General features: G+C 45.5%; 1 protein-coding gene across 10 annotated transcripts in view; it reads right to left on the minus strand.

Annotated features, from left to right (window-relative positions):
* The window catches only part of FHAD1 (forkhead associated phosphopeptide binding domain 1), a 157,873-nt gene extending 147,664 nt beyond the window's left edge, over window positions 1–10,209 (minus strand). For 5 of the 10 annotated variants that reach the window (XR_013407498.1, XR_013407492.1, XM_015117411.3 and 2 more), the window contains exons 1-2: window positions 10,028–10,204; window positions 5,223–5,329 (exon numbers count right to left, since the gene is read on the minus strand). Coding sequence is in view for 8 of the 10 variants with exons in the window: in XM_015117411.3 (XP_014972897.3) it covers window positions 5,223–5,315 (93 nt within the window). In the remaining 2 variants the exon portion in view is untranslated. Of the gene's footprint in view, window positions 1–5,222; window positions 5,330–10,027 lie in introns of all 10 variants that reach the window. The other 5 variants (XM_077973385.1, XM_077973390.1, XM_077973374.1 and 2 more) reach the window with 2 other exon arrangements.
* Window positions 10,210–26,732: the final 16,523 nt, after the last annotated feature.

Genomic DNA, 26,732 nt, shown 5'->3' on the forward strand with positions numbered 1-26,732 from the left:
CCATAGAGAACATTTCCCCTAGAGAGAAAGGAGTCAATTAGCAAGATGCCATCCACAAACGCAGAGGAGCAGGCATGAGCATTTCACCTGCATCCCCCTGCAGTTTCTGTCCTTTGCTTTTCTCCATGATCTTCATCCTCCTAGCCACAGCACTGCATTGACTCGGGCTGCCCTGCAAGTCAATTGTAAAGGGAATCCTGAAACCTCCTCGGTGCAGGGCAGGGCAGGGCGAGGTCCTAAGGAGAAGATCAGCTCTCCACTCTTCTTCTTTTTTTTTGAGACACAGTCTCACTCTGTCGCCCAGGCTGGAGTGCAGTGGCACAATCTCAGCTCACTGCAATCTCCCAGGTTCAAGCAATTCTCCTGCCTCAGCCTCCCAAGTAGCTGGGATTATAGGCGTGTACCACCACACACGGCTAATTTTTGTATTTTTAGTAGAGGTGGGGTTTCACCATGATGGCCAGGCTGGTCTCGAACTCCTGACCTCAAGTGATCTGCCCGCCTCAGCCTCCCGAAGTGCTGGAATTATAGGCCTGAGCCACCGTGCCTAGCCAGCTTTCCATTCTTTAACCTTTGCTTCTCTTTTCCTCAAAACAAAGTATATTGAAATAGTACACACACACACACACACACACACACACACAAAGAGTGAACAGGAGCTCCCCTGGCATCAGAAGAGAAGAAGCTGGAGTCCCTGGAGATGGAGCAGTGAGAGGGAGGGCAGCATTAAGGCAGGGCTCTCAAGGTTCGGTCCTGGAAGCATCTCCGTGGGGACCCTCACCAGAACCTGCAGAGCAGAGAAATGGACAGATTCCCGACCTCGCCTAACCCCACTGCGTCAGAAAGCCTTGGGATTCATGTTTAACAATCACACTCATGCACATGAAAAACCCAGCAACCATTGGCTTGTGACATTGCTGCATTCTGGAAGAATTAAGTCCCTTTCTTATCAGTGTTCAAGTAACAGCCACATCCAACTATAAACATTCAGTTCAAAAACCACATCAAATTATACAGATTATAACCAGAAGGTTTAGCTCTGAAATGAGCAAGGCTGGTGGCCGAGGTATTCCAGCACTGTCCAATGCAGGCAGGGGTGGGGGTAGACTCTGAAAGGAGCTCCTGATTTCTGCACAAGGCAGCCAGGGAGCCCATTTCAATAGGCAGGTCTTCCACTTGCTGAAAATTCGTCAGTGGCATCTTCCCATTGTTTTTCAGATAAAGACCAACATTCTTACGGTGGCAGGAAGGAGTCCTGCCTGCCTTTAGCTCTCCCCCTTCCCACTCTGACCTCCACATACTGGTTTTCTTTCAGTTCATCAGGCTCGCCATATGCTCTCCCACCCCAGGGCCTTTGCACACACTGTTCCCTCTCCCTTTGTCTAGTTAAGGCCTTCTCATGCTCCATATTCCTTTCCTTTAGAGCCCTGACATAAGCTTGAAACCATCCAGGCTCTGCAGATCCTCTGACCTGTGTGTCTCTCCTAGCAGCTTCCTGATTGCAGGACCATGTGAGTATCCCCAGGCTTACCTCTGTGCTGGGGCTCCAGGCAAAGTCTGTGGAATGAATGAGTGATGATAACGGCAAAAACCAGGCTGGCTAAAACAGGCTTCCTATAGCCATTAGGAAACCAAACTCCTTTCATGATACAGAAAAAAAAAGTCTGGAGGGCAAAACTCTACAAATATCAATGTTGACTGTCCCTGAGTCATATGATTACAAGTGATTTTTATTTTCTTCTTTACAGTTTGCTTTCTCCCAAATTTTTAAAAAACAATAGGTACATAATTACCTTCCATTATCAGAATATGTGAACAATGTCAGATTATGATATCAATAAGCAAAAAAAAAGTCAGCTTTGCAAATGAATACATTAATAAATCTTTAGAAGCATAGCTCCCTATTCTTTAGGATTTATCCAAGTAAATAAAACGATCTTCTCTCTTTGTTAGGTGTAAATGCTGGGTAATTTCACAGCTGATTTTTTTTTTTTTAAGATTCCTGAACTTTAGTTAGTGGAATGACTTCTAACAGCACAAATAAGACAAATGATAAATTGACTGTTGAATTATTACTCAGGGTGGCTTATAGCTGATCAAGCATGATTCTTGGGTTAATCAGAAAGGCCCAGTGAAGGCAGAAGAGGGGCAATTTTCACCTTGTCTTATAAAATATTTTCTGAAAAATATGGACACACCTGTAGGTTTCAGTTCTTCAAAACAGACCTGTGTCCCCCACATCCCTTCTTAAAGCAAATCTCCTCTCCCAAATCGATTTAAGCTTTTGGAAGAGGATTTGTCTAAGAGAAGATATAAAAGCCCATTAAAAGTCTATTCACAAAGCATTTGGCAACTCATGTATCATCTGTTCTCTCGGGAGTCAGTGCAAGCTCATGCTTCTGGAAATGCAACTGATTCCTTCATAAATCAATGGAACTGTTGCTGACAGTGGTGACTTACTTTTTAAACTAAGGCCAAGGAGCAGTAAGCAGTCAATTATTTTTATACAATCAATGCTACTCAATTTGTGTCTATATATATAATTGTCCTCATCAGTTCCCATTTCCAAATAGCTTGTTAGTATCAGTGGATAACCCGCCTTAACCCCGTGAACAAAAATTCTCTGTCTCCACTTTACACGACCATAATAATGATTGTGGTGTCATCTACTTCGTACCATATGCCAGGTACTTTATATGCATTTTCTCATTTAATCCCTACAGCCCTGTGAAATAAGTGGTTTATAGATGGAGAAAATGAGCTCAGCATGATTAAGTAGTTTGCTTGAAGTCACACAGCCAGAAAACGGTCTAAGAGATTCAAATCCAGGTCTACCTCCAAAGCCTGTGCTTTTAAAAATTACTACAGTTTTCTAATATCATAGTCCAGTTCAAAACAGGGATCACTGTCTCTTCCTTGGCCACCCAGAAAGTAAAACTACCTTAAATTTATCCCTTGTTGCGATACAGAAGAAACTACAATTCTTTTTATTTGATTTTTCCATTTTGTACACTGAACAGTTTTCTGTGTCCTTGTAGAGAGACCATGTCACAGATGAGAATCTCAAGGGAAGGTATGTTGAGTTATTTTAAAATCGATTGCGTTTATAACTCTTAGAAAACTAGAAATGCAGGGGGAATGTTCTCCCTTTGATAAAGAACACCTATTAAAAAAAAAAACCCTACAGCTAATATAATATTTAATGATGAAAGACTGAATGCTTTTCCCTTAAAATCAGGAACAAGGCAAATATAAAGATTTATACTGCTCTCACCACTCTTATGCAACAGAGTACTGGAAGTCTCAGCCAATGCAATATCTCAAGAAAATAAAATTAAAAGTGTACAGATCAAAAAAGTAAAAATAAAACTGTTTTAATTTGCAGATGACATGGTAACATCCTAAGCAGGCAACAAAAAACTTCCAGAAAGTTCAGTTAAGGTTGCAAGATACCATGTAAGCATACAAAAATCAATTATGTTTCTATACACTGGCAATGAATAGGTGGCCACTGAAATTTAAAGTATAATACCATTTACCACCACAAACAAAAAAGGAGAAATTAAGTACTTAAGTATAAATCCAGCAAAACATGTACAGGATTTGTATGCTGAAAGCTACAAAGTATTCATGAAAGAAATCAAAGAAGACCTAAATCAATGCAGAAACATACCATGTTCATGGATTGAAAAACCACATAGTAAATATATAAATTCTTTCCACATCGATGTATAGATTTAAACACAATTTCTATCAAAATCTCAGCAGGACATTTCATAGATACAGACTTATTCTAAAATTTATATGGAAAGGAAAAGGAAGCAAAAGAGGTAAGACAATTTTTTGATTGCTATACACAAATCTATTAATACACATGTGATCTATAAAATGATACAAAACTACACACATTGTCCTTCTCTCTCTCTCTCTCCGACACACATACACACACATACACACACACACACACACACACACAGAGCATTTACGTCAATTTCCTGGTTTTGATATTGTTATAGTCACACATAGTATGTAGCCATTGGAGGAAACTGGGTGAAAGGTAGGTGTGATCTCTACCTACTATTTTTGGAACTTCTTGTGAATCTCTAATTTCAAAATGAAGGGTTAAAAAATAGTGAGGTCTGAAAGACATCTGCTTTTCACAGTTACAAAGAGATTCCACGGCATTTCTCTTTCCACTTCAATATTTTAACCCCCTTCCATATTTAAACAGGCTCAAAGCCACTGTTTTTATTATTATTCTCCTTCTTTCAATTTTCTTGGTTGCAGTTAGCTGAGGCTTTGGACCAAACCACAGCTAATTCAGAGAATGAAATGAAAGAATGCCCAGGCTAAGCCTGGGGCTTGGAGCTCCATGGCCTTCCTGGCCTCTGAGAGGCCCACAGCAGTCCCACACGGGGTCTTGAAAGGGAGAGAGGCCTAGCCCAGAGCAGGCAAAGGCCAAAGCACCTTCTGAAACACACATCAGTCTGCTGGGGACATGACCACAGGTGTGAGGTAGGAGGTGGCACTGGACTCCAGAGGTGGGGCTCAGACACTGGACCAGATTGAGGACTAGCTAAAACAGGGCCAAGGTGAAAGCAACTTTCAGTCAGACCTGCCCACCAAAGTGCCATGTCAATGTACTGTTGCCATGGCAACACCCAAGAGTTATCTCCCCTTTCCATGGCATCCAATGATCCCAAAGTTATTATCCCTTCCCTGCATAAACCGACCCTTAATCTGCATGCAGTTAAAAGTGAGTATAAATATGACTGCAAAACTGCCCTGAGCTGCTGCTCTCTGTCCACAGGGCAGCCCGGCTCTGTAGGAGCAGCCACACAGCTGTAACACTGCTGCTTCCATAAGTCTGTTTCCTTCTACTCCTGGCTTGCCCTTGAATTCTTTCCTGCGCAAAGCCAAGATTCCTCTCGGGATAAGCCCTACTTTGGGCTCATCTGCTCTGCATCGGGTGGGACAGCGACAGATGTGCTCAGCAAAGGATGGGGCACATCCCGCTCTGCACAGCACTCAGCTTCACTCCTTATGCCAGCGAAATGGGATACCCGTGGCAACTGGCTATTGGTAGCACAGCAAGGAAAGGTATGGCTGCTTGCCCAAGGTTGTGGTGTACAAGAGACTGGAGGCCACATAACACTAAGGACTGTTGAAGGGGGAAGGAAGGGGTCAGGGAGGGGACAGGAACAGGTGGGAAGACTTCTTACCTGTAAAACAAGGTCTGAATCTTCATGCCTTCCAATTGTGGTACTTTTATTTAGGACAAAAAAGCCTTCTGCGCTCTTTAGATAGGCTTTCATCCTCTCTGTTTTCCCTACATAAGGTTTTCAGAAAGAATTTTGTTAGAAAATGCAGTCCTCTAATTATTCAACATCATACTTAGAATGAGGCTGGGCGCGGTGGCTCAAGCCTGTAATCCCAGCACTTTGGGAGGCCGAGATGGGCGGATCACGAGGTCAGGAGATCGAGACCATCCTGGCTAACACGGTGAAACCCTGTCTCTACTAAAAAGTACAAAAAACTAGCTGGGCGAGGTGGCAGGCGCCTGTAGTCCCAGCTACTCGGGAGGCTGAGGCAGGAGAATGGCGTAAACCTGGGAGGCAGAGCTTGCAGTGAGCTGAGATCCGGCCACTGCACTCCAGCCTGGGCGACACAGCGAGACTCCGTCTCAAAAAAAAAAAAAAAGAAAAGCCTGGTTCTAATAATCAAACAGAGGGCATTTCTTAAGTAACTCAGGACACAAGCAAACAAAAGCTAAAACAACCTGACAACAAATCTGAGTTCCACTGATGATTGCTCTCTACCTCCCATCAAGCTTAGTATGAGCTTAGTGATCTGACATACCAAGTATTCAGGTTCTGTGTTCCTAATCCAACCCTTACTAGCTCTGTGACCTTGGGTGAGTTACTTATTCTCTGTGACTCAGTTTCCTCATCTATAAAATGGGTGGGTTTTTTGTTTGTTTGTTTGTTTGTTTTTCTGAGACAGGGGCTCACTTTGTCATCCTGGCTGCAGGGCAGTGAGCAATCTTGGCTCATCAAAGTCTCGATCTCCTGGCCTCAAGCAATCCTCCTGCCTCAGCCTATCAAGTAGCTGGGATGACAGGTGTGCACCACCACACCTGGCTAATTTTTTGTAGAGACGGCGTATTGCCAGGTTGCCCAGGCTAGTCTCAAACTCTTGAGCTCAAGCAATCCTCCCACCTTGGCCTCCCAAAGTGCTGGGATTACAGACGTGAGCCACCACACCCATCCTAAAATGGGTTTTGTGAGGATTCAATGAGCTAATACACGTGTGGTATCTAGAATGGTGCCTGGCACACACCGAACACTCATTTGTACTACTCTTATTAGTGTTGTCAACCTGGGCTCCTCAAACTCTGATCCAAGGAACGCTAAACTTCTATAGAGCTTATTTGATCCATTCATTCATATTTAGAGATGAAGTCCTGCTCTTTGGCCAGGCTGAGTGCGGTGGCACAATCACAGCTCACTGCAGCCTTGAACTCTCGGGCTCAAATGATCCTCCTGCCTCAGCCTCCAGAGTAGCTAGGAACACAGGCACGCCACCATGTCTGCTTTTAGAGTTTCTTAAAGAGTTATCATCGGAGAGGCAGGCATTAGATGATGTTTTCCTTTTTAAATCGCTGCATTTCTTCATTATTTACTTAGGGGAAAAAAGATTACTTCTAAAGGCAAAATATCAAGCTTATAGCTCAGCCATGTAATCAGGACCCTGCACAGTATTCCCGCCAGCATTTTACTATAAAAATGTCAACCATACAGAGAGGCTGAAAAAAGCAGATAGTGAGCTCCTATGTACCCACCACTAGATTCTACCATCGGCATTTTGCCATATGTGCTTTATCACATATCTTTCCATCTATCCGTGTGTCCATCCATTTTATATTGTGGCGCATTTTGAAATAAGTTCTATACACATCTTTTAAGATAAACACTTCGGTGACTTCAGAAAGTTCTAAAATGTTGACAGTAATTCATCTCGATCCTTGAATCTCATTTGAGATTATGTCTAAAGACGCAGGGTGAAAAAAAAAAAAAGATGCAGGGTGATACCCTCCACCTCAATGCCTTGTCAAAGAACAACAGTCTCTCTCCTTTCCTTTCAATAGAAAAGTTAGTGAAATGCCAAATTATTGGACTATGGATAAAAACAAAACTCAACTAGTTGTGGTGGTACGGACTCTCAGGGCTGGCTCTGCTTTTCATCATCATCTCCGTCATCATTTATGGAGTCCTTAATAAGTGCCAGGCACTTTTCCTTGAATATACTCTTTTCATCCTCAGAGAAACCCTGCAAGGTAGGTGTCATTATTGTCCCTACTTTACAGACAAGGAGACTGAGATGCAGAGAGGTTAAGGGACCCTAGCATTCGGGCAGGGAGACAGCCATTGCATGTCACCACTATATAATCCTCAGGCAGCTCAACTTTTCACACCTCCATCGCTGCTGTCGGGGGAGGGGATGGGATGGAGGAGCAGGGAGAGTGACTGAGTAGGGGGAGGGAGAGGTGTCACTTGGGACACTGAGGTTGTCACTGTTTTGTTGACACTTGGGACATGAAATAACAGATAGCCCTTAACACCAGAATTCTATCCTCTGCAAAAAAGAAAAGACCCTTGGGGGTAAGAGAAATAAAACAAACCAGATAGTTTGTAAATTCTGAAGCCTATGAGAAATCCTCAGAAATATTAATACTTTCATATAATGAGAATTTTATTTTTAAGTCTGCTGTCTTTAATAGGGATAAAAAGACATTTCTTTTTCCAAAAGAACCATGCCTTGTTGCCCTCAAATTGCCTGAGTTATTAATCTTCAATCATAGAGGACTACATTATCAAGCACCACATTCAAAACTAAAGTAAAACTAATCTAAAGTCAACTTTCGAGAAATGTCTCTTTTGTGGGAAAGCCACAGGAAATGCCTCCAGAGTAAAACCCCAAATCTGAATGACTGGCTTTTTTTTTTTAGCTTTTCCCCCAGATGTTTCCACAGTTGGTGCCTTGTGGTAGCTACCCGACCACCCCAGCTAAAGGCGTCATCAGTCACTTCGTTGTCTAGCTAGCACGTGTCACGCTGTGGCTCCTTCCTTGAGCTTATCATTCTCTGTCATTTTTTTGTTCTTAGCTACATGTTTACTGTTTCCCTTTCACTGAGATATGTCCCAAGAGAGCCTGAACTGTTGTCTAGCTAGCACGTGTCACGCTGTGGCTCCTTCCTTGAGCTTATCATTGTCTGTCATTTTTTTGTTCTTAGCTACATGTTTACTGTTTCCCTTTCACTGAGATATGTCCCAAGAGAGCCTGAACTGTGTTGTTTTAAACTCAATTACCCACGGGTTTCCTGTGTTTGTACCCATCTTCAGAGCAAAGATACTGACAGATTTTGTTCCTGACAATCTTTCCAAGGACATCTGCAGGGCAAATATCCTGAGAGGATAGGGATAGTGTCCCCAACCAGGGCAGAGTGCAGACTTTTTATGATAAAAATGTCATCTCCGGCCAGGCACGGTGGTTCACGACTGTAATCCCAGCACTTTGGGAGGCCCAGGCGGACGGATCACCTGAGGTCAGGAGTTTGAGACCAGCCTGGCCAACATGGTGAAACCCTGTCTCTACTAAAAATGCAAAAAAATTAGCCAGGCATGGTGGCATGCACCTGTAGTTCCACCTACTTGGAAGTCTGCGGCAGGACAATCACTTGAACCCAGGCAGCAGAGGTTGCAGTGAGCTGAGACTGTGCCACTGTACTCTAGCTTGGGCGACAGAGCAAGACTCCATCTCAATTAAAAAAAAAAAACGTCATCTCCTTCCAGGGCAAAGGTTGGGCACTGGCTAGCAGTCCCTTTTAAAAGACTGGAGTTTCCTGAGCTTGGGGTTCCTTAGCTGGGACACAGACTCGCAGTGTGTACAGCATCCACCTGGGCTGTCCTGTATCACCCCGGGGAACTTGCAGGGCAAGGGGAACCAATGCAAACATGAAGCTCACAGTGCCTGCTGTGATGTGAGTAATAACATCCTTTGTCTCTGGTCCTGGAGTCTCTGGTCTTCTGCTAGCATCATTAAGCAGTGGCAGGCTAACTTAGCTTGCAGGTAGTGTAAAAATCTCAGACCCTTTGTGGTTCCTCACAGTTCTGTTCATTACTCCAACTCTGGCCCCCAGAGCTGCCAGGCCTGACACATAGTGGTACTCAGTAAATCATGAATGAATGAAAATACGAAATAATGCTTAAAAGTAAGTCAGAGTAGCCTAAGAACCTCTGACAGTAACTATCTTTTATTTTCCCCTTCAGTATTTATCCTAGATGACATTTTGGAAAAAAAAAAAAAAAAAGTCTATTTCTTTAACTGAATGGGTTGGGCCATATTTCCCCACTTTGATCTTGCCCTGTGCAGTCACTTTCCTACCTGAAAACACTGTAGAAAGTGATTAGATGCGTTAAACTCTGTAAATTAGTTCTATGACACAGGGCACCGACCATGGAAAAGAGCAAAAGAGCTTCACTCATCTGCACTCCCTGCTTAGGGGTCAAAAGTGAGACAGAGAAGCAAAATTTCTATTGAGGGGTTACCAGATCTTAAGTGGCCTGGGAGCCCTAGAAATTTCTCAGTGTTGTATTTGGAAAGGGAGAGGTTAGGCAAGGGGGGAGTCTCTCTGACCGCTGGGTGGGTGTCATTCGTAAGTCAGGGGCAGCGGGTATGCCCCTCCTAATCCCAGCCGTACCCGCCAGGACTTCCCAGAGTGGCATGGCTGGTGCCAAGGAGGGGTCTAAGGCCCCTGGGGGCTTTCTCCGCGGGCGGGGTTGGAGCTGCACCTGGAAAGGAAGGGTTGGTGTTGGGGCACCTACTGGGGTGCTCCTGGGGACCGGAGCCTAGATCCGGGAGGATGGGGACGGCGAGCCACCCCTCCTCCTCCCAGCGCTAATCCTCGCGGGGCCGCCCCTTCCGGTCCCCGGTCTCGGCCCGCCGCCCCTTCCCGCACCGCACTTACCTGGCGGGAGAAGGAAGCCCACGCTCCGACCTCCGCCCAGAGCCCTGCCAGCTCGGGAGGCGTCGGGCCCGCTCCCGGGCGAGGCCTCCCGGCCGCGCTCCCGCGGAGTCTCCAGCAGACACCCGGCGCCCAGCGCGCCCGCCCGGCCTGTGTACGCGCGTTGCCATGGCAACACCGCCGGGCGCCGCGGGGCCCGGCCTAACAGGTGGGGGCGTGGCCTGCGCAGGGAACGCCCACCGGGTTACCGCCTGCTGAGTGCTCCAGGCCCCAGGAGCCTGCCCCATTTCACAGATGGGAAAGCGGAGGCTCATAGGTCACATAAGTGGCCCAAGGTTTTACAGAGAGGAAGGAGCACAAAGGAGATTTGATTCAAGAATCCTTTCCATTACCCCTCGCTCTAAGCTGGATGCGTTGAGGGAGGGTGGGGGGCGATAGGGAGAGGTAGGAGATTGATGGAGCTGAACTCGTGGGACCCTTGGAGGTTAGTATGCCCCTGCCCTACCCACATCTCTAGTCCTTTCCTTTACAGACCAGAAAATAGAAAGAGTAAGAAGAGGGGACCTCTGGAAGTGGGGTGGGGATTGGGAAAGGGATGGGGTGGAGTGAACAATTTTGAAAGAACGAGGATTTCTTCCATGTGCTGGGGAAAAGAATTTCCAAACTCACAATCCTGCTGCTCCTGCTTCTCCCTGTTAAGAGTGACATTTATTCATTCTTTTGCCCTTTCTCTATCTCTGCAAACATCTTCTGAGGCCTATGAGTGTCACACGCTGGTCCCAGAATACACGTGGAATAGTTACTGTCCTTAAGAAGCCCCTTGTCAGTCGGCATAGGACTCGGGGGATGGAGTGTGTTGAGATGTGCAAATCCTATCTCCCACCACCTCCCACTTCTGCTTGGGGGCAGAACAACCTTGCTGACTTTACCTAGAGAGTGATTCCTTTCAGTGGCAGGAAATGGCTGACCAGGTACCTCAAGAAAAACTCTAAACATTTTTTAAGAGAGTTGAACTATGGCACACTCTACCCTGGTGATTCGGTTTGGCTCTGTGTCCCCATCCAGATCTCGTCTCGAATGAAAATCCCCACGTGTTGGAAGAGGGGCCTGGTGGGAGGTGACTGAATCATGGGGGCAGACTTCCTGCTTGCTTTTCTCGTGATAGCGAGTGAGTGCTCACGAGATCTGATGGTTTAAAAGTGTGGCACTTCCCCGTTTTTTCTCTCTCTCTTTCTCTTTCCTGCTACACCGTGTTACAACATGCTAGCTTCCTTGCTTCCCCTTGGCCTTCCGCCATAACTGTAAGTTTCCTGAGGCCTCCCTAGCAGTGCAGAACTGTGAGTCAATTAAACTTCTTTTCTTTGTAAATTATTCACTCTCAGGGAATTACTTTATAGCAGTGTGAGAACAGACTAATACACCTAGTCAATAGGAAGAGGATCTGAGAGAAATCATGGACATCGATTTGGGGTGGAATATATAGTGAAGATGCTCAAACGTGCCTGGAGGCTTTTAGAAATGTGGACTTCTGGGCACAGACCCCAGAGATTCTGATTTAGCAGGCCTGGGACATAATCCAGGAATGTGCATTTGCAACAAGCTTGACAAAACCCTGATTTACACAGCTGAACTGCAGAGACCTCTCCTGGAGCCTGTCCCTACAAATCTCTTCCAGGCCCTCAGTCTGGAAGGTTCTGCCTGGATCAGTTTCCTACAACCAGAAAGAGTCTACGCATAAAATGCTAGGAGTGACCACAAGGGCTGGGACCCGAGTGATAGCTTCACAGGAACAGAGAGGGTCAGGTCCAGTTCCCCACACGTTTCTGCCTCAGAGCCTTTGGTCTTGCCCGTTCCTCTGCCTGGAATGCACTTCCCCCCAGGAGTCTCATTTGCTTTCTTTACTTTAGCTTTCTACTCACATATCATCTTTTCTAAAATTGGTTTTTTTGAAAAAATAAAACAACCACCACGAAATCTAATAACAAAGCAAATAAAAACAACAAGAACAACAAAAGCAAATGAAAATAAGAACAACAAAAGCACATCCAAAGAAAATAAAAACCTCAACACTCTCTCCCTCTTCCCTTCTTTTTGCCATTTACTATAGTTGGAATATTTGACCCCTCCAAATCTCATGTTGAAATTTGCTCCTCACTGTTGGAGGTGGGGCCTGGTGGGAGGTGCTTGGGTCATGGGGGTGAATCCCTCATGGATGGCTTAGTGCTGTTCTTGTAGGGTGCATGAGTTCTCACTCTATCAATTCCCTAAAGACCTGACTGTTAGAAAGAGCCTGGCACCTCCCCCTCGCTCACGGTCACTTCCTCTCTCATCATGTGATCTCTGCACATGCAGGCTCTACTTGCTGCCAGGAGTGGAAGCAGCCTGAGACCCTCACTAGAGGCAGATGCTGGCGCCATGCTTCTTGTACAATCTGCAGAACTGTGAGCCAAATAAACCTCTTTTCTGGATAAATTACCCAGCCTCAGATATTACTTGATAGCAACACAAATGGACTAAGACATCACTTATCATCAATTCACATACTATTTCTTTTATTTATTTATGTGATTTATTGTGTCTCCCTCCCTGACCCCTGGTAGAATCTAAACTCTATAAACGCAGGGATTTTTTTTTCCTGTTTTGTTCACTGCTGTGCCACCAGTCCCTAGAACAATGTCTGGATGAATAAATACGCAGGGGGAAGCCCCTGCCACCCTTCTGAAGCCTGGCCTCTTGTCCTCTGAAGACTGCTGGGCTGACCTGTCCTCACCCCAGGATGTCAGCTTCTCTAGTCCCTTGCCCAGGCCTGAACACCACCTCCACCCTTACCACTACCCCTCCGTGCTTGTCTTTAGTCAAACTCTTGTCATTAACATGAACCCAGGACACAAACTTGCTCACTATCAGACAGATCCCAGTGAAACCCAGGCTGGCCATGAACTGGAACAGCCCATGCCCCTCACCAGGCTTTGAGAGATCATCTGTTGCTGTTAGCTGATATCTCAATGAAAAACAAAAATTCCTAAACTGAGAGCAAAGCTGACACTCAGAATCAGTGGAGCCGAAGTTGCCAAATCTCAACTGGATCCTCTCTCCCTCAGGATGCCACTCTTATCTCAAGGGTGTGCAAAATTCTTGAAACCCAATTCCGTATCATCCATTTTCATCTTAGAAACAGAAAATCAAATACCCAGTAATGGTTTTATGATATAATTTCCTGGACTGAGTAAGAGAGTTGTACCTTGCAATTAAACAGTGATGCAACATTAAAAAGACAGTCCCTGAAAAAAAAAATGATGTTTCTAGATTATTTGTGCTTCTTGGCAGTGCCTTCAGTTAACCTTTTATTGAACTCTCAGTGACTACCAAGCCCATATTGTAGGAAATAAGGCTCAGAGACAGGGAGAAATGAGCCCAAGGTCACACAGCTAGAAAATCTGGTAGGATTTGAATCTAGATGAATGTGACGAGGAAGGTATTTCCCCTGGAGAACTACAGGTGACACCTGTCACAATCACAAGATGCCACTTACTCACACCTGCTTTCTCTCACTTCTGAGCAGCCTGCACTCTTGTCTGTCCAAAGGTTCAGGCAGTGCCCAGGGCAGGGAGGGAAGGGGGCATAAGCCAAGAGGAGGCAGCTCAGGCCTGCCACCTACATTACCTGCTGACATTGGGTGCTGGGCTTCCTTCTAGCAGAACTTCTGCCCCTAGAAAATCTCATTCCTTCCCAGCCACCTTCCCTGGGCTGTTCTTGCCTGGGGAGAGCCCAGCCCTGTGCTCCATACTCAGAGACCTGTGTGCTGTTTCTCTTGCTGCCCTTGCATTCCAACATGAAATGAATGCTGGCTTCAGGCCCCAGCCCTTGCCAGGAGAGGTGCGGAGCCTTCCTCAGCCTCTATGGCATGAAAGAGAGCCAGAGAAAGAGCAAGAACGAGAGAGTACAGAGTGCAGGAAAGAGCCAAGCTGTTGCACAGGGTGACGGATGACAGAGAGCAGAGGGCCCACTAGAGACTCCAAGGCCCATTAGTAAGCTGACCATATAAGCTTAGAAAGTACAGATTTTTGGCCGGGCGCGGTGGCTCAAGCCTGTAATCCCAGCACTTTGGGAGGCCGAGACGGGCGGATCACGAGGCCAGGAGATCGAGAGACGATCCCGGCTAACACGGTGAAACCCCGTCTCTACTAAAAAATACAAAAAAACTAGCCGGGCGAGGTGGCGGGCGCCTGTAGTCCCAGCTACTCGGGAGGCTGAGGCAGGAGAACGGCGTAAACCCGGGAGGCGGAGCTTGCAGTGAGCTGAGATCCGGCCACTGCACTCCAGCCTGGGTGACAGAGCAAGACTCCGTCTCAAAAAAAAAAAAAAAAAAAAAAAAAGAAAGTACAGATTTTTATATACAGACCTACACACACAGACTCATAAAAAATAATTGTAAACCATGGAGAGAATAACTGGTAACTGAGACTTTCTGCAGCCATCTTTGCCGTTTCCCCTGGCAGAAAATGAAAAAACATGCAGCTTCATCTCATGTCGACTCTTTCATGCTGGTTTGGAACATTTAGTTATCTTGCAAATCGGTGTTCAAAGTCAGTTCCCTTTGGTTCCTTGCACTTTGCTGTGGGGGGGTCTGTCTGTACCATCTGTTCAAAAACTGCAAAGTGTGCTGGCCCCACCTGTCCTGGGCCTGGTTTTTGTTGTGTTTTGTTTGTGCCTCACTTCCCTCACCTGTAAAATGGGTATAACAACAGCACTGACTGAAAGGAGTAAATGGATTAAGATGTATGAAACAGTGGATCAGTGGCTGGTACAACTGAATGGCTCTATGAGTGTTTGCAATTATTGCCTGTTTTCTTTTTCTCTGATGTTGTGGGAAGAGAGCCCTAATCTCAACCCAGGTCACAAACACTCCGGAGAAACTTTGATTTGCATCAAGACTCAGTCCCACTCCAGAACAAACCCGATCTCTGGATGACTAGTCTCATATTATCTGGCTGGCTGCTCTGAGACCTTTCTAGATGTGGGTATGGATATAAGAGATAGGATGTGCTCCTTCCCTCTAGTCACAACTAGAGGTGATTCTTGGGAGCCCAGTAGTCTCTATGGGGTGGCACCTGCTGGACAACTCCATAAATTCTACTTCCAGGCATGTGGGCAAACCTCCACTACATTTTTGTGAGTGACAGTGAACCTTTATGAATGTGGTTAACAAATTCAGCTCATATTTATTAAGGCTAACAAGGTACCAACCACCATGTCATGCACAGTTTTATTTAATTCTTAGCCCAACTCATTATACAGAAGGAGAAATTGAGGCACAGAAAAGTCAAGTAACTTAACCAGTTACAAATCTTGCACATAGTGGTTCTGGAATTCAAACTCTGGCTTCCAGACTACAAAGTGCAAAGTGCTGTACTTTTTGTAAACTTTCTTTTCCCTTTTTTTTTGTTTAGATGGAGTCTCACTCTCGCTGTGTCCTCAGGCTGGAGTGCAGGGGTGCGATCTCGGCTCACTGCAACCTCCGCCTCCCAGGTTCAAGTGATTCTCCTGCCTCAGCCTCCTGAGTAGCTGGGACTACAGGCACACGCCACCACGCCTGGCTACTTTTATGTTTTTAGTAGAGATGGGGTTTCACCATGTTGGCCAGGCTGGTCTCAATCTCCTGACCGAGTGATCCACCCGCCTCAGCCTCCCAAAGTGCTGGGATTAGAGGCATGAGTCACCGCGCCCAGCCTTTTTGTAAACTTTTTATCGAAGATAATATACATATTGAAAATATACATTTTGTCTCAGGTCATAATTGCACTTTATAGCATTACAAATGGGCTGAGACACTATTTGAATTTTTACTAAGTGTACTCACCCACCTACCCAGAATCCAGATCAAGAAGCAAAACATCACCAGCACCCCTAGAAATCTCCCTGTGACCCCTTCCAGTCATTACCCACCCCCTGGGGTAGCTGCTCTCCTGACTTCCAATCTTCCAATGTCATAGATTAGTTCTGGGTTTTTGTTTTTTTTTTAGACAGAAGTTTGCTCTTGTCACCCAGATTAGAGTGCCATGGCATGATCTTGGCTCACTGCAACCTCTGCCTCCTGGGTTCAAGTAATTCTCCTGCCTCCGCCTCCCAAGTAGCTGGGATTACAGGCACCTGCTACCATACCCAGCTCATTTTTGTATTTTTAGTAGAAGTGGGGTTTCACCATGTTGGTCAGGAGGTTGAACTTCTGACCTCAGGTTATCCACCTGCCTCACCTCCCACAGTGCTGGGATTATAGGCGTGAGCCACTGCACCTGGCTAGTTCTGTTTGTTCTTGAACTTTATGTGAATGGGATCCCACAAATTCCATCTTCTCTCTGGTTTCTTTTGCTCAACATTATATTTGGGAGATTCAAGCATGTCTTTTCAAGTAGCTGTGGTTCATTCATTCTCATTGCTCTGTTGTATTCCATTGTATTGGTTATCAACTGCTGCTTAACAAACTACCACAAACTTAGCAGCTCAAAACAACCCACATTTATCATCTCACAGTTTCTATGGGTCAGGAATTGGGCAGGGCTCAGCAGGGTCCTGTGCTTCAGGGTCTCACAGGCTGCAATCAAGGAGTTGGCCAGGGCTGGGTTCTCATCTGAGGCTCAACCGGGGATAAATCTGCATCTGCTTTCTTTTCTTTTCTTTTCTTTTCTTTTCTTTTCTTTTCTTTTCTTTTTCTTTTGAGACAGAGTCTCACTCTGTCACCCTGGCTGGAGTGCAGTGGCACGATCCTGGCTCACTGCAACTTCTGCCTCCCAGGTTTAAGTGATTCTTCTGCCTCAGCCTCCCAAGTAGCTGGGACTACAGATGAGTGCCACCACGCCTGGCTAATTTTTGTATTTTTGGTAGAGACAGGGTTTCACCATATTGGCCAGGCTAGTCTCGAACTCCTGACGTTGTGATCCACCCCCTCCCCGCCTTGGCCTCCCAAAGTGCCGGGATTACAGGCGTGAGCCACCACGCCCAGCCCGATCTGCTTTCTTTTTTTCTTTTTCTTTTCTTTTGAGACAGGGTCTCTCCTGTTGTCCAGGCTGGAGTGCCGTGGTGTGATCATAACTCACTGCAGCCTTGATTTCCCAGGCTCAAGTGATCCTCCCACCTCAGCCTCCCAAAATGCTGAGATTATAGGGGTGAGCTACTGCACCTGGCTGGATCCACTTTCAAGCTGACATTGTTATTGGTAAGATTCAATTTTTTGAGGGTATCAGAAGGAGAGCCTCAGCTCCTTGCTGGGTATTAGCTGAGCTCACCCTCAGTTTCTTGCCATGTGGGTTTCTCTGGAAGGTGGCTTGCTTCATCGAAGTAAGAAAGAATCAGTAGACAGACTCTGTGACTCTGGACCCTCAACAGACTCTCAATAGAGAGATAGAAGTTATAATCTTATGTAACATAACCACAGAAATTACATCCCATCACCTTTGCTGTATTCTACAGCTTAAAATAAGTTACAGGTCCTGACCCAACTCAAGGGAGAGGATTCCACAGAGGTATGAACACAAGGGATAACTGGGCACCACTGTATATGTCCATTGGTATGCATAAGCGCACATGTCTATTAGATATAGACCCAAGAGTGGAGCTGCTGAGTTGCAGATTTAGCAGATGTTCAGCTTTAAAAGATTCTGCCAAACATTTTTCCAAAGTGCTGGTACCAATCTACACCCCCCAGCAGTGCATGAATACTTGAGTCAGAGCACATGCCTTCAAATATTATTCTCCCCTCTCTTCTTACAGAAGGAGTTTGACCAGGAGTTCCTTGGAACAGGAGGTCCTAAACCTGGCCCCTTGGCAGAATCACTAAGTTCCTGGGCTGCGCCTCCAGACTTTCTGACTGTTGCATGGCTGGGATATAACCTGGAAGCTACACTCCGTGTGGTTAAGGTTCTTTGTTTTTCTTTTTGCTTTTCTTTTGAGACAGAGTCTCGCTTTGTCACTCAGGCTGAAGTGCAGTGGTACGATCTCGGCTCACTGTGACCTCGGCCTCCCAAATTCAAGCGATTCCCCTGCCTCAGCCTCCCAAATAGCTGGGACCACAGGCACGCACCACCACATCTGGCTAATTTTTTGTATTTTTAGTAGGACGGGGTTTCACCATGTTGGCCAAGCTGCTCTTGAACTCCGGACCTCAAGTGATCCACCCGCCTTGGGCTCCCAAAGTGCTGGGATTACAGGCATGAGCCACTGCATCTGGCCATTCTTTTCTTGTTCACCCAAGCATCCATGGTGCTCAGAGCAGTACCTGACATGTAGCCAACATTCAATAAGGATTTTTAAAAAATAAATGTATGAGTTTAGGGGCTGAGCATGGTGGCTCACGCCTGTAATCCCAGCCCTTTGGGAGGCTGAGGTGAGAGGATCATGTCAGCCCAGGAGTTTGAAACCAGCATAGGCAACGTAGAGAGACCCTGCTTTTACAAAAAATAAAAAAGTTAGCTGGATGTAGTGGCACGCACTTGTAGTCTCAGCTACTCTGGAGGCTGAGGCAGGAGGATTGCGTCAGCCCAGGAGTTCAAGGCTGCAGTGAGCTATGATCATGCCACTGCACTCCTGCCTGGGTGACTTAGTGAGATCCCTGTCTCTTAAGATAAAATAAATGAATGGATGAATTTAGGACTATTGTCCAAGGAGACCTACTGGTGGCCTCAGGGAAGGTGTGAAACACTGAAATTGGGAGGAAGCTTTGATATGTCTGAGCCTATGTGTATTTTTCTGGAAAGAGGGCCCAGAGCCTTAACCAGACTTCTCCCCAACAAAGGTTAAGAGCCTCTGTGATTGGAGGTGGTCTGGGGTGGTTGATTTATCCTATAAAGAAACAGTTGGGCCTGGGGAAGGAGGCACCGGGGCTATGTACAAGGCTCTACGGTGCTTGGCAGGGTTCAGAAAGTGAGAAGAGAGACAGTCTCTGCCCTGGGGTCGCTTATAAGCTGACATCTCTGCTCACTTTGTCCTTTGATGTACGGTGGCTCTTTTGGCACATCTAGCTACTGCCTGGCCTCCTGTGCCCTCCCCGGTGTCTGTTTATTGAGTAGCAAATTCCAGAAGGCCTTGGTGGCCCTGAGTTTCCATCAACAACAAGTCAACATGATCCCTACCTTTTGAGAAAGCTGCTTCCAATCAACAGCAGGCCTCCCTGTTGGTCTAGTTTGAGATGACCTCAGCCCTTGTCACCTCTCTGGGTTTCTGGAGGTTTTGTAGCATCTCACTGCCATCTGCATTCTCTTCTCATTTCTTTTTTTTTTTTTTTTTTGGGACGGAGTCTCACTGTCATCCAGGCTGGAGTGCAGTGTTGCGATCTCAGCGCACTGCAACCTCCGCTTCCCGGGTTCAAGCGATTCTCCTGCCTCAGCCTCCCAAGTAGCTGGGATTACAGGTGCGCACCACCACACCTGGCTAATTTTTGTATTTTTAGTAGAGATAGGGTTTTACCATGTTGGTCAGGCTGGTCTTGAACTCCTGACCTCGTGATCCGCCCACCTTGGCCCCCCAAAGTGCTGGGATTACAAGCGTGAGCCACCGCGCCTGGCCAACAGTGCTCCTATCTTAGGCATTTTGGTTGTTGTTTCAGGTCATCCCCATCACTCGCTGCTGGTCTTCCTTTCTGAGCTGATCAGCCCCCTCACTCTGGACATTTCTTCTCAGGTTTCCTGTGAATCATTTCATTTGGTCTGAATATGTCCAGTTTTTCCTCCTTCCTTACTGCACTCAACATAGACTCTCTTTTCTCCAGAACAACTGTTCGTTTCTTTCTGATGCTTTACCCACATCCTCGGCTTTCACCGTGTTTTCTGACCTCTCCTAAGAACTGATTGTTTTTTGAAACTTAAGTCTCAAAGATTGTCCCTTCTAATCTGGCTCTGAATTTGAATCATTGTCAAGAAACAAGGGGGACAGTAATGTTCCACAGTCAGCCTTCATGTTTCTTTGACTTTCACAGTGTGTTAAAATACTTTTAACTAGTTGATGGAGGACAGAGCCTCTTTCTGTGGAGTGACAAAGAGCCTGTATTAGTCCATTCTCATGCTGCTATAAAGAACTGCCCGAGACTGGGTAATTTATGAAGGACAGAGGTTTAATTGACTCACAGTTCTGCAGGGCAAGGGAGGCCTCAGGAAACTTATGATCATGGTGGAAGGGGAAGGAAATGCGTCCCTCTTAACATGGCAGCAACAAGGAGCAGTGCCAAGCAAAAGGGGAAAGCCCCTTATAAAACCATCACATCTCCAAGAACTCACTCACTACCAAAAGAACAGCATAAGGGTAGCCACCCTCATGATTCAATTACCTCCCACTGGGTCCCTTCCACGACATGTGTGGATTGTGGGAACTACAATTCAAGATGAGATTTGGTTGGGGACATTGCCAAACCATATCAGAGTCCAGTTCAAACTAGCTTCAGCATGAAAGCAAATTAACTGGTTACCATAAATAAAAAGTCTGCAGGGCCCAAGTGATGGCATCAGGCCTCAGTCTCTCTCTGGCTCCTCAGCCATGGCTTTTGACCATGTGGATCCAGCCTCAGACAGAATCTCTGTAGAATGGTCACAGAAAGACTGCCACAGCTCCAGCCCTTACATCTTCTCAGCTTTGAATCCCAAGGGGATGAGAGAGAATTTTTTTCCTAAGATACTCCCAAAGGCCTCATGGCTTCTCATTTTCTCTGATTGAATCACAGGCCCATTTCTAAGCCAATTAGTGTGGTCCAGGGGACTGCTGTGCTCTGATTGGTCAAGCTTGAGTCACATGCCCATCCATGCGGCCACAGATGGAGTCAACTCAACCAGGAAGAGACTGAGACTGGGCTGAGAATAGGAAAGGGGGTAGTCGCCAAAGGGGAATCATACATAACACTGTAATATTTTAGAAGAAAGGTGAATCGATATTGGGTGGCAGAAGCTTCAGGTGTCTCCTGCAGCGGCTAACACGTACAAATCACAATGACTTACTTTACAGTTTGGATTTATGTCTTTTCTGGAGAAATTGGAACATCAGGCAATACTTTGGTTCTGTTCCTGCACACAGAGCAACAATCTGTGAGGCGTGTGGAGAGGTTGCCCCCTCCAGGTACAGCCTGTGTCCTCCTTGTCCACCGCACTTATTCTTATTCCTTCCCTGTTGTATAACTGCTTCAGTTTTTACCCCTGACGAATTTTGATTATGTGGATCTGTTTATCCTACCAGAATGGAAGTGCCAAGAGTACAGGGGTCAAGTAGTTCTCCCTGGGTTCCCACAAAGTTCTGAGGTCAAATGCCTGGCCATTTAAAAAAAAAATTCAACTTTTAGCTGGGGACGGTGGCTCATGCCTGTAATCCCAGCACTTTGGGAGGCCGAGGCAGGTGGACCACTTGAGGTCAGGAGCTCAAGACCAGCCTGGCCAACATGGTGAAAATGTCTCTACTAAAAATACAGAAATTAGTCGGGCGTGGTGGCGGGTGCCTGTAGTCCCAGCTACTCTGGAGGCCGAGGCATGAGAATCGCTTGAACCGGGGAGGCAGAGGTTCCAGTGAGCTGAGATCGCACCACTGCATGCTAGCCTGGGCAACAGAGTGAGACTCTGTCTCAAAAAAAAAAAAAAAAAAAAATTCAACTTTTATTTGAGATACAGAGGATAAATGTACAGGTTTGTTACATGGGCACATTGCACCCAGATAGTGAGCATAGTATCAAATAGGTACTTTTTCATCCCATCCCCCTACATCTTCCCCCTCAAGTAGTCTGCAGTGTTGACTGTTCCCATGTTTATGCTCATGTGGGCTCAATGTTTAGCTCCCACTCCTAAGTGAGAACATGTGGTATATGATTTTTCATTCCTTTGTTAATTTGCTTAGGATAATGGCCTCCAGTTGCAACCATGTTGCTGTAAAGGACATGATCTCATTCTTTCTTATGGTTATGTAGTATTCCGTAGTATGTATGTGCCACATTTCCCTTATCCAATCCACCATTGATGGGCACCTAAGTTGATTCCATGTCTTTGCTATTATGAATAGTGCTGTGATGAACATAGGAGCATATGTGTCTTTTTGGTAAAATGATCTTTTTCTTTTTGGGTATATACCTGGCAATGGGATTGCTGGGTCGAATGGTTTTAAGTTCTGTTAAGTTCTTTGAGAAATCTCCAAACTGCTTTCCACAGTGGTGGCACTAATTTACATTCCCATCAACTGTGTATAAGTGTTCCCTTTTCTCAACAGCCTTGCTAGCTTCTGTTTTTTGTTTTTGTTTTTTTTGACTTCTTAATAATAGCCATTCTGACTGTTGTGAGATGGTATCTCGCTTTGGTTTTGATTTGCATTTCTCTCATAATTACAGATGATGAGCCTGGCCATTTTTGATCATCTCATTCCTTGCTCATTTTTAAATCTTTCTTTTAAAAACTGTTTAGTACAGAGTAGAATCAGTATCTGGGAGTTCCAACACTGATGTCCTTGGGCGGGAGGAAGTGTCTCCATCTACTATTTGTTCTTTCTGCTCACTCTTGCTCATACTGACTTGTTTCTCGGATAGTTAATTATTTGAATGTGATCTCAGTTTTGATTGAAATTGATCTGCGGGAGTCCTGAAGGGTCTGATTCCTGGCTGAGTTCCTCTAGGAAGGATTTGTGTTTGTTTCCTTTGGATGCCAAGGCTGCTATCAACCTGTGATCCCTTACATTTGCTTCCTCAGCTTGGAGTTTCCCCCTTGAATGCACGGAGTGTTAAACTAATTCCTAGACCCATGTGGTTACAAATCCTCAGGGTTAACAATCGTCATTATTATGGTGGCCATTGTTAATTTTCCCCTCCTGAACCCCTGCAGAGCCCATGGGATCCCTTTTCTGGCAGTCCAGAAAAATACCCTTAAAGCCCTCCCTTTCTCAGGATGTAGAGCACCTTTCAAGGTTCTGGCTTAATATGGGCGTTGTAGATTTTGCTAGCTCAGCTTGCAAAGGCCCGAGGTCTCACTTCTCATTTCCTGCACCTGTTAACTCTCCACACCGATGGAGGTGTTTATCCTCAGGAGTTCCTGGCTTCCTCATTTGCTTATACTTTGGTTATAGCTAGCTCTGCCTATGGTGTGTGTATGTTCCTTTGGGACTACTTACTTAAAAAAATTGGGTGTCTTCCAGCAATCTCATTACTGGGTATATACTCAAAAGAAAATAAATCATTCTGCCAAAAAGACACATGCATTTGTGAGTTCATTACTGTGCTGTTCACTATAGCAAAGACATGGAATCAGCCCAGATGCCCATCAGTGGTCGGTAGATTGGATAAGGAAAATGTGATATATATACATTATGGAATACTATGCAGCCACAAAAAAGAATGAGATTGTGTTCTTTGCAGCAACATGGATGGAGCTGGAGGCCATAATCCTAAGCAAATTAACTCAGGAACATAAAACTAAATACTGCATGTTCTTACTTAGAAGTGGGAGCTAAGCATTAAGCACACATAGACATAAATATACAGGGACAATAGACCCTGTGGATTCCTAGAGATTGTGGGAGCAAGTGGGTTAAAAAACTACCCATCAGGGCCGGATGGTGTCTCATACCTGTAATCCCAGCACTTTGGGAGGCTGAGGTGGGCAGATCACAAGGTCAGGAGATCGAGACCATCCTGGCTAACACAGTGAAACCCCGTCTCCACTAAAAATACAAAAAAATTAGCTGGGCGTGGTGGCATGCACCTGTGGTCCCAGCTACTCGGGAGGCTGAGGCAGGAGAATTGCTTGAACCCAGTAGGCAGAGGTTGCAGTGAGCCGAGATCATGCCACTGCACTCCAGCCTGGGTGATAGAGCGACACTCCATCTCAAAGAAAGAAAGAAAAAAGTACTCAGCAGGTGGTATACTCACTAACAGTGTGGCAGGATCCATACTCCAAACCTCGACCTCATGCAATGTTCCCATGTACAAATCTGCACACGTACCCACTGTATCTAAAATAAAAGTTGAAACTAAAAAAAATGCTAGTAGTTTGGGGGCTGGAAGTAGCTAGAAATCAAATTAATCTTCACGTCTGCATTAGAAATGTCTTATAGAAGAGAGTTATAGTTTTTAATGTAAACTAATTGCTTCTCTATGGAAAAAAATTGGAGTTTATAATGGAGTTTTTTGAAACATACAACACAAAAGTAGGGAAAAGAGTATCGTTAACCCCATGTACCCATAATCCAGCTTCAATACTTATCCAATCTTGTTTTATCGCTTTTTTCTTCCTTTTCGATTAACTTCCTTTTGGATCAACTTAAAATGCACTGTGTCATTTCATACATAAGTACTTCCTAACTAAAAGGAGCTTCCCCTGCTTTATGACATTATTTTCCGCCATGACATGATCACACTATCAATACTAGTGACAGTTCCTGAATACCATCTAACATCCATCCATGCTTACATTTTCTTGATTCCCTAAGAAATGTCGTTATATTGATAATTTATTGACATCGGGATCTAGACGCCATCCACACATTGTGTTTGGTTGTTATGTCTTTGAAATATATTTTTGTTGTTGTTGTTGTTGAGACAGAGTCTCGCTTTGTCGCCCAGACTGGAGTGCAGTGGCCGGATCTCAGCTCACTGCAAGCTCCGCCTCCCGGGTTCACGCCATTCTCCTGCCTCAGCCTCCCGAGTAGCTGGGACTACAGACGCCCGCCACCTCGCCCGGCTAGGTTTTTGTATTTTTTAGTAGAGACGGGGTTTCACCGTGTTAGCCAGGATGGTTTCGATCTCCTGACCTTGTGATCCGCCCGTCTCGGCCTCCCAAAGTGCTGGGATTACAGGCTTGAGCCACCGCGCCTGGCCTGCAATATTTTTTATTCCATGACAGCATCCCCTACCTTCTTCATACCACGGATCTGTTGGAGAAACTGGGTGTTTTGTCCTATAGAATATTCATACCCTAGATTTGATTGATTGCTTCTTCATAGTTTCAGTTAACTTATTCCTCTCTTCCCCGTGTTTCCTGCAAACCAAGAGTTAAATCTTGAGGCCCGATGAGATTCGGTCTTGTTGTCGAGAACATCCCACAGGCAGGCTGTGTGTTCCTCCTCTAAAACATCGTGAACATACAGCATCTTGGTTGGCCCATTTTTAATGATGCCAAGATGGCTCAGTAGGATCAGTGCTGATAGAATGATCTGTCCATCATAAAGTTCCCATCAAATTTTTCTCCAGTGACTTTTAATTTTTATTTTTAATTTCTTTTTTGAGACAGAGTTTTGCTTCAACGTCCAGGCTGGAGTGCAGTGGCGAGATCTTGCCTCACTGCCACCTCCACCTCCTGGGTTCAAGTAATCCTCACACCTCAGCCTCCCAAGTAGCTGGGACTACAGGTGCACACCACCACGCCTGGCTAACTTTTTAACTTTTAGTAGAGACAGGGTTTCACCGTGTTGGCCAGGCTGGTCTCAAACTCCTGACCTCAAGTGATCCTCCTGCCTTGACCTCCCAAATTGCTGGGATTACAGGCATGAGCCACCAGGTCCAGCCAGTTTTTATTTTTAATTGTGGTAAAATACACATAACGTACAATTTACCATGTGAACTACTTTTAGTGTACAGTTCAGTAGTGTTAAGTACATTTACATAATTGTGCAACCAACCTCCAGAACTTTTTCATCTTGCAAAACTGAAACTCTGTACCCACCAAACACTAGTTCTGTAATTCCCCTTCCTCTCAGGCCCTGAGAAATATTGTACTTTCTGTTTCTATGAGTTTGGCTATTCGAGATACTTCGTATAAGTGGCATTACACAGTATGTGTGTTTGTGACTAGCTTATTTCACTCTGCATAATGTCCTCAAGGTTCATCATGTTGTAGCATGTGTCAGAATTTCCATCTGTTTTAAGGCTGAATAATATTTCATTGTATGCGTAGACCATATTTTGTTTGTCCATTCATTCATCAGTGGACACTTGGGCTTATCAACTTGTTTTATTTTTGTTTTTTTTTGTTTTTTGAATTGAGTCTCCCTCTGTCACCCAGGCTGGAGTGCAGTAGCAAGATCTCGGCTCACTGCAACCTCCACCTCCCAGGTTCAGGCAGTTCTCCTGCCTCAGTCTCCTGAGTAGCTGGGACTACAGGCAAGTGCCACTATGCCCAGCTACTTTTTGTATTTTTAGTAAAGATGGGGTTTCACAATGTTGGCAAGGCTGGTCTTGAACCCCTGACCTCAAGTGATCCTCCTGCCTCAGGCTCCCAAAGTGTTGGAATTACCAGTACGAGCCACTGCGCCCAGTCTCATCAACTTTTTACGTAATAGTTTTAGCATTTTTTAAGGATCGTTTGTTGGCAAGGCTGGTCTCAAACCCCTGACCTCAAGTGATCCTGCTGCCTCGTCCTCCCAAAGTGTTGGATTACTGATGTGAGCCACTGTGCCCAGCCTCATCAACTTTTTACCTAATAGTTTTAGCATTCTTTGAGGATCATTCCCTAGCTCCATTCTTTCCTTTGAGGTTGCAGAATAGTGAGCTTTCTGATATTCCTTTGTTAATTATTGCTAGATTCTTCTTCATCAATAATTAATGAATTTTCTTCATCAACTATTATTATTATTATTTTTGAGACAAGGTCTCACTCTGTTGCCCAGGCTGGAGTGCAGTGGTGCTCACGGCAGTCTCAACCTCCTGAGCTCAAGCGATCCCTCCGTCTCAGCCTCCCAAGTAGCTGGGATCACAGGCACACATCAC

This window comes from Macaca mulatta, chromosome 1 (genome assembly GCF_049350105.2).
Source record: "Macaca mulatta isolate MMU2019108-1 chromosome 1, T2T-MMU8v2.0, whole genome shotgun sequence".
NCBI classification, from domain to species: domain Eukaryota; kingdom Metazoa; phylum Chordata; class Mammalia; order Primates; family Cercopithecidae; genus Macaca; species Macaca mulatta.